This window comes from Jaculus jaculus, chromosome 5 (genome assembly GCF_020740685.1).
Source record: "Jaculus jaculus isolate mJacJac1 chromosome 5, mJacJac1.mat.Y.cur, whole genome shotgun sequence".
Taxonomy (NCBI): domain Eukaryota; kingdom Metazoa; phylum Chordata; class Mammalia; order Rodentia; family Dipodidae; genus Jaculus; species Jaculus jaculus.
Window position 1 is genome coordinate 170,156,402 of NC_059106.1, and position 8,222 is coordinate 170,164,623.

At 46.6% G+C, this 8,222-nt stretch overlaps 1 protein-coding gene across 2 annotated transcripts in view; it reads left to right on the top strand.

The window, feature by feature from the left end:
• The window catches only part of LOC101599423 (minichromosome maintenance complex component 3 associated protein), a 44,789-nt gene extending 36,571 nt beyond the window's left edge, over window positions 1–8,218 (top strand). For both annotated transcript variants that reach the window (XM_004669433.2, XM_045149274.1), the window contains exons 24-29: window positions 1,385–1,775; window positions 2,560–2,817; window positions 3,241–3,370; window positions 4,046–4,249; window positions 6,634–6,790; window positions 7,927–8,218. In XM_004669433.2, the coding sequence (XP_004669490.2) occupies window positions 1,385–1,775; window positions 2,560–2,817; window positions 3,241–3,370; window positions 4,046–4,249; window positions 6,634–6,790; window positions 7,927–8,085 (1,299 nt within the window). In that variant the 3' untranslated portion in view covers window positions 8,086–8,218. The remainder of the gene's footprint in view (window positions 1–1,384; window positions 1,776–2,559; window positions 2,818–3,240; window positions 3,371–4,045; window positions 4,250–6,633; window positions 6,791–7,926) is intronic.
• The last annotated feature ends 4 nt before the right edge of the window (window positions 8,219–8,222 follow it).

Genomic DNA, 8,222 nt, shown 5'->3' on the forward strand with positions numbered 1-8,222 from the left:
CTGCAGCTTTTTTCTTCAGTTTTAGGCAGGCAGAGCTGTGGAGAGTCTGAGCGTCAGATGAGTTTGTATCAGATCGTATTATGAGTTGTTTATTTATTAGGAAATCTTTGGAGAAGCTGTGAGTTCTTTGTCTTTCAGAAGAACCACCTCAGGCTTAGGTTATGCAAAGATTAGCCTGTTGCCAGTTTGCTTGATAGTCACAGATACTATTTCTTTACAGTTCCTGAGATTTCCTTAAAAAGGCAGTCTAGGGCTGGAGAGATGGTTTAGAGGTTAAGGCACTTGCCTGCAGAGCGAAAAAAGCAGTCTATTGACAGTTACATTTAGGGAAAGAAGTGCTAGAGATTAAAATAAAAGTAACTAATGGGGGAGGGGAGCCTGGAGAGATGGCTTAGTGGTTTAGGCACTTGCTTAAGGATTCAGATTGGATTTCCCAGAATCCAAATAAGCCAGATGCACATGGTGGCACATATGTCTGGAGTTTGTTTGCAGTGGCTAGAGGCCCTAGTGAACCCATTCTCTCTTCTTCTTTCTCTCCCTCCCTCTTTCTCTAATGAATGAAATATATATATTTAAATAAGTAACTACAGGGCCTGGGAATATAGCACAATGGTAGAACTCCTGCCTAGCATATACAAGGCACTGGGCTCTATCCAGGCCTTGTAGAGGGTTCAGTGCAGGGTAGGGGCATCCTTGTGTGCAGCAAAGCTGCTAGTCCTTGGAACAAGGTGGTAAATCTGTGGGTGGTCAGGATGTGAAAGCTGGCTTTTTGAAGTGCTAGGTCCCTCTGGGGGTCTTGCAGGTCCCAAGTCTTGGTTGGATAGGATTTACGAAGCCCTTCTCTGGCACCCCTGCCAGGTGTGCCCCCAAGGCCTTAGAAAGCCAGACAAGAACCGAGGGAGCTTGAGCCCCTTCGTACAGTGGCTGAGAGCCTAATGAGGCGGAGCGCTGCCTTGGGCTCTGTGAGAATACTAGGCTCTTTTATAAAACTGCAAATCAGTGGGGCTGGGGAGATGGCCGTGTGGGTAAGTGCTTGTCATGCAAGCGTGAGAGTCTGAGTTCAGACCTCTAATTCCCACATAAAAGCTGAGTGGTGGCATGTGCCTGCAACCCCAGGGCTAAGGAGGCAGAGGCAGGAGGAACCATGGGGCTTGCTGGCTAGCTTGTCTAGCCCAGTTGGTGAGCTCCACGTCAATGAGAGACAACTTTCTTAAAAGTTAGCATGAAGAATGATTGAGGGAACACTCAATGTTGACCTCTGGCCTCCACATGCATGTGCACACATGTGTACTCACACAGACACATACCACACACACAAAGAGACATAAAAAATACCCCCATGAATCATCTAATCACATTTCTCCCAATTGTCTGTGTTCTTCAGGTTTCTGGGGCAGTGCAGTGGCTGCTGTCCCACTGCCCTCATGCCTTTGACCTTTGCTGCCAGACCCTCATTCAGTATGTTGAGGATGGGATTGGCCGTGAGTTTAGTGGCCGGTTCTTCCATGACAGAAGAGAGCGACACGTGGGTGGCCTGACCTCCCAGGAGCCCAGTGCCATCATTGAGCTCTTCAACAGCGTGCTGCAGTTCCTGGCCTCTGTGGTGTCCTGCGAGCGGCTGTGCGACTTGTCCTGGCCTGTCGCCGAGTTTGCTGAGGTTGGGGGAAGCCAGCTGCTTCCTCACCTGCACTGGAACTCACCAGAACACCTGGCTTGGCTGAAGCAGGCTGTGCTCGGGTTCCAGCTTCCACAGATGGACCTTCCACCCCCAGGGGGTATGTACCCATGCTGAGGGGGAGATGCGGGCTGGCTGTAGGCAAGCGTCCTGTTCCCTTCGCGCTGTAGTGACAGAGGGCTCCGGTGTGAGGTCGGTCTGTAGTTGGCTCCAGCTGTGCACTCATACTGTGCCTGTGGGCTCATGGGTGGGAAGGAGCCAGGAATTTTATTAGGTGTGGCATAGGACCAGCCCCCAGCCTGTCCCGCCGGCCTCACAGGTCCACGCTGACGGAAGAGATGGACTGTGGCAAAGAGCGAAAGCCCACGCAGCTCTGTCACTGAGCTGCTGTCACTGCAGGGCCGCGGCATCCAGCGGCGGCCACACCCGCTCTCGGAGCCTGGCCTACGAGTTGCTCAGCTGCTCGAGCAGGTGCAGCAGGAGTTGCGCTCTCCCATGCGAATGTCACCGAGAGGGACTTGGTCTTTTCCTGCTTACCTGTCAGAGCTTATGGCCTGGGCATATTCATATAATGCTAGACCACATAGTAGCCCTCTGCAAAGGAAATACAGAGCATCAAGAACATTTTCAGGCTGGAGAGACTGCTTAGCCGTTAAGGTGTGTGCCTGCGAAGCCTAAGGGCCCGGGTCTGATTCCCCAGGATCCACATAAGCCATATGCACAAGGTGGCACATACATTTGGGATGTTTGTTTGCACCCGTTCTATCTCCCTCTCTCTGCCTCTTTCTCTCACTCAAATAAATAAGTAAATAAAAAAACAATTTAAATAACATTTTGACTTGTACATGGTCAAACATGTAACTATTTATGTACTTTTTCTGTAGCACCGTGGCTCCCAGTATGCTCCATGGTCATCCAGTATGCCTCCCAGATCCCCAGCTCATGCCAGACACAGCCTGTCCTCCAGTCCCAGATGGAGAACCTACTTTGTAGAACATACCGAAGGTGGAAGCACAAACACCCCTCTCCAGGCCGGGGGGCAGGGCCGTCTGTTGCTGAGATCCCATGGGATGATATTATCACCTTATGCATCAACCACAAGCTGAGGGACTGGACGCCTCCCAGGATCCCTGTTACATCAGGTAGTTGGAACTCAGTGCTGTACTGTGGGGCCAGGTCCTCATGAGACTTTTCTGTGTGAATTTTAGCAAAGAAAGGCTCTTCTTGCACTGCTTCTTTTCCCGTTGGTCCCTTTCTCCCGTCCTTAGCCCTTCCCTGTTAGGTCAGTGATTTCCAGGAGGTTTCTACACTGGGGAGCGTAAGAAGGTTCTAGGCAAGCGTGGACTCCCTTCCCTGAAGTAGACCTCCAGAGTGGCGCTCAGACAATCGGTTCTTAGCTCCAACGCAACCTGTCTTGGGCTGCCTACGGCTGTCTGGGCTGATGCCAACCTGGAAGTTGTGTTAGCCAGGTCGGTTCTTAAATCAGTGAGTTTGAGAAAATATGAAGTGTTCATCTGTTGCTCTTTTGATATTCTTTTATTTAATGTGTTTTTATATTTTCTCAGAGGCACTTAGTGGAGATGGTCAGATATGCGTATATTTTTTCAAAAACGATTTGAAAAACTATGCTGTTCCTTTGTCTTGGGAACAAGCCAGAGGGCAGACGCAGAAGGAGCTTCAGCTGAGCCAAGGACGGTGAGATCCGTGGTCACTGGTTTCTATTCTGTCCATGTTGTTCTCTGAGTAAGCCTGTGGAAATTCACTTCTGGTACACTGATTACAGCCCACCGTGGGCCAGGTCTCATAACCCTTCAGAACATGCTTTTTAATAGCATAGAAACTTTTTCAGCAAAGTTGTGGACGTGGTGGCGCACGCCTTTAATCCCAGCTCTCAGGAGGTAGAGGTAGGAGGATCACTGTGAGTTTGAGGCCACCGTGAGACTACATTGTGAGTTCCAGGTCAGCCTGGGCTAGAGTGAGATGCTACCTTGAAAAATAAACAAACTGTTTTAGGACAAAGTTAATAGGCATCTCCTTCTATTGAACTTTCTAGAAGGCAAGAACGTTGGAATCTTATCTCACCTAGCTCAAAGATTCCAAATGTCTTAGCATGTGTGGCCTTACAACACTTAAAAACAAGTTGCCATGTAGTATGAGGTCTGTCTTCTCTTGGTGCCATATTTCCTGACTTGAAGGAGGTTTAGAAGTTGGTATAAGGCTGACACAAACATAAGCCATCCCAGTAGGGGCATGGTCCTGTGGCATATGGACCTCTGGTGATCACATGCCTGTGTATCCTATGATGTTGTATTTTATCCTCTTTCCCTTTTTCAAAACTGACCACAAACACTTCAAAACTTATATTTGCAGTTTGGGGATAAAGTCTCTACATCCTTCTGCAAGCAGTTTTCCTACTCCCCTGCTTCACATGCATCATCAAGGGAAGAGAAACGCAGAGCAGGGCCCAAAGAGGAGTCTCAGTGCTGAGAACCTGATGCAAAGATCTTCTGCAGAGGAGCTCTTGGCACAGTGTCTGTCCAGCAGTCTGCTGCTGGAGAAAGAAGAGAGCAAAAGGTGAAATCTGTTCCCTTCCCAGCCATGTGTCATTTACTCTACTGCCTGCAGGGGAGGGAGACAGGCTGTTCATTTGAGTCAGGACAACTGCAGGGGAAGGAAGAGGGAAGGGCAGGTGGGCTGACAATGGTTGAATGGTTGTTGTGGTGAGACTGTTTAGAACAAGAAGGCATGTCACATGTTTGCAAAGTAGCTTCTCTTAGAAAATAGGCCATTCCATGGATAGACTGTTTTTTTTTTGTTTTTTGTTTTTTGGTTTTTGGTTTTCCGAGATAGGGTCTCACTCTATCCCAGGCTGACCTGGAATTTACTATGTAGTCTCAGGGTGACCTCAAACTCAAAGTGATCCTCCTACCTCTGCCTCCTGAGTGCTAGGACTAAAGTTGTACACCACAATGTCCGGCTGTTTTTAAGTTGTGCTATTTGGCGTTCATTTTGTTGTTTATTATTGACTAAATGGCTAAATTGGACTGTGGCTGGCCACTGGTGGACTGTCCTTTGCTAAACCTGAGGCTTCAGAGCATCTTGCAGGGTAGATGGACAGGAGCTGTCACTGACCTTCTCCAATTTCATAGCCTTTTCTTTTTTTTCCTTTTTTTTTTCTAAAGATTTTATTTTTTATTTGAGACAGAGAGAGGGAGAGAGAAAGAGAGAGAATGGGCGTGCCAGGGTCTCCAGCCACCACAGACATACTCCAGACACATGCCACCCCCCTTGTGCATCTGGCTTACCTGGGACCTGGAGAATTGAACCTGGGTCCTTAGGCTTCTCAGGCATGTGCCTTAACCACTAAGCTATCTCTCCAGCTCCCCCCCGCCTTTTTTTTTTGAGGTAGGGTATTGCTGTAGCCCAAGCTGACCTGGTATTCACTATGTAGTCTGAGGCTGGTCTCAAACTCATAGCATTCCTACCTCAGCCTCCTGAGTGCTGGAACTAAAGGCATGTACCACTGTGTCTGGTGTTCATGGGTCTTTAAATAACATCAGTCTTCTGACAAATTCATATTTATGTCTTTTTTGGGGGGAAGGTTTTCTGGGTAGGCTCTCACTCTAGCCCAGGCTAACTGGAATTCACTATGTAGTCTCAGGGTGGCCTTGACCTAATGGCAATCCTCCTACCTATGCCTCCCAAGTCTTGGGATTAAAGGTGTGCGTCACCACATCCAGCCACCTATTTATAACTGTGAGTCTTGTGAACTCCAGATCTGAACATTCTAGTGGTCTTTGAAATCTTTAAATATCTATTGGATCTTTGTTATTACAAATCCTAATTTTCTCTCAGGGTGTCTTTCCATTGCTGATGTTGATAGTAACTTCAGCTCTATAGCCTCCAGCCGAATACCTGAGAATCATTTTTCCACATTCTGACTGATATATCCTTTTGGCTCTACTGAATATATACTCTGAATTGGACCTTTTGTTATGACCTCTGTGGGTCATATCTGACCCAAGCCATTGCCCTTATCTCATTGAAAGAGTCCATAGTCTGTCTCGGCTGACCCAGTTAAGTACCTTTCAAGTATAAACAGAGGTCATGTTGTAATAGGGTGCTGGGGTCCAGGAAAGTCCTTGAACCCTAAGCCCTAGGTTTGTTTCTAATCAAACAATTGAATAAAAAAAAGACTGAGAAGGATAATTTTCTTTTTTTTTTTCATTTTTTTTTGTTCATTTTTATTTATTTATGGGGGGGGGAGGGAGGGAGAGAATGGGCACACCAGGGCCTCCAGCCACTGCACACGAACTCCAGACATGTGTGCCCCCTTGTGCATCTGGTTAACGTGGGTCTTGGGGAATCGAGCCTTGAACCGGGGTCCTTAAGGCTTCACAGGCAAGCATTTAACCACTAAGCCATCTCTCCAGCCCTTTTTTTTTTTTCTTGAAAAGACTAGTGTAAGGAGATAAGTAGCTCTGGGGTGTTTTAGGTGGTAGTGGAATATTATTATTATTTTGGTTTTTTGAAGTAGGGTCTCACTCTAGCTCAGGCTGACCTGCAGTTCTCTATGTAGTCTCAGGGTGGCCTCGAACTCAGGGTGATCCTCCTACCTCTGCCTCCCGAGTGCTGAGATTAAAAGTTTAAGCCACTACACCTGGCTTTATTTTGAGTTAATTTTAAACTATCACTGTAATACATAGATGTGGATAATCCTGTTAGGAGACTTGACTCAAAACAAGTCAGATAAAGAAGATAAGCTAAATGAAAAAAATTATAAGTAATGTCAAATAGTGCATAGAAACAGTTGTTTGGAGATTAATGGTACCTTTCTCATAAAATATAAATTGGATGCATAAATTCAAGGGAATCTGAAACATTTTTAAAGTACATCTTGTTTCGTAGTTGATAGTGTAACAATTCTGTTCTGACTTTGTGATTTCACACTGTTTCAGGTTTGAAGAGCAGCTTCAGCAGTGGTTGTCTCCAGACTCAGGAGCACTCACAGAGTCAGCTTCCCTTCCTCTGTACCTTCCTCAGACACTAGTAGCTTTCCCTCATACTGTCAAAACTCAGACTATGGAGAAAACATCTATAACAACAAACCTTCAGGTGAAAAGGCTGAGGGAATGGGCCTGAGAAAATATGTAATATTAGCCTGGATTCACTATATGATGTCATGATAAGTAATATATTATTAGCTGAACTTAGGCCTTTTAAACTTTATGTTAGTATTATTGTGTTCTAGCCACTTTTATTATTGTTTTTTTTTTTATTTTATTTGGAATGTGAGAGAGAGAGGAGAGAGAGAGAATGGGCATGCCAGGGCCTCTTGCCACTGCACATGTACTCCAGATGCAAGCACCACTTTGTAAATCTGGTTTTACATGGGTACTGGAGAATTGAACCCAGGCTGGAAGGCTGTGCAAGAAAGCACCATTGACTACTGAGCCATCTCCTCAGCCCCTCGTTTTGAAGTAAATGGAGAGTGAAACGGAAACATCGTTAAGAAGTGAATAAGGGCTGGGATGTCACTCAGTTGGCACAGCGCCTGTCCAGTACACACAGAGCCCATGGGTTGATCGTCAGCACTACATGAGCCAGGCACAGCAGCATGTTAATCACGGCTCTCAGGAGGGGAGGCAGGAGAATCACAAATTCAGGGTCATCTTCTGCTACATAGAGAAGTTGAGGCCAGCCTGGATACATGAGATTCCGTCTCAAATGATACAAAACCTAGTATAACCTGAAACCTTGTGCTGACGCGCATATAGTCAGGCCATAGGGTACTGAGAGAGAAACAAAGGCAAGACAGTGGCTTCTGTTTGTGGAGGACCCACGGTTTGCATTTTCACATCCATGGTCCAGACTTGCTTCTGGGGTTAACTGAGGAAAATTAATGAAGAGGCAGATTAAGCTCACAGGTTCCAGAAGCCTACCTCACAGTAGTCATCTGTTTAGGGCGGTTGCTTTTCAAAGCCAGATCTGGCTGGCAACCTCACCATGTTTTCCTCTGTGGGTAAGGAAACAAGTAGAGTTACTGCAGACAAATGCTGTTGGACATGCAAATAGTGTGTTTCTGGAGTGGTTTTAGGAAGCCCCTATGATGGATACCTTGTGGAGGGTTCTGTGACACTCCACAGGCCCCAAATGATGTAAACACAAAGCAGGTCTAATGCCTTAGGAATAAGGGGTGTTGGTTTATTTGTATCCCCAAACTACTTGTGGTTTCTTTTTAATTCATGTAGAATGTAAGGGCAAGAGAACAGTTGAGGCGCCCAGAGGCAACAGGTGTGTCTTTGACGCAGCGGCTGAACCACCTGGAGAGGCTGATCCGGAGCTCCAGGGAAGAGGAAGTGACCTCCGAGCTCCGTCTTTCCGCACTGCTGGACATGGTGGACATCTGAGCAGTCTAACATGACAAGTGGTCTCTGCAGAATGGTTTCTGTTTTCATTCAATTATGTTAGCTTCAGGTGCTTGATGCACTGTTGGAAATGTGATTATTTAATCATGTAAATAAACCATTTGGGCCATACTGAGATC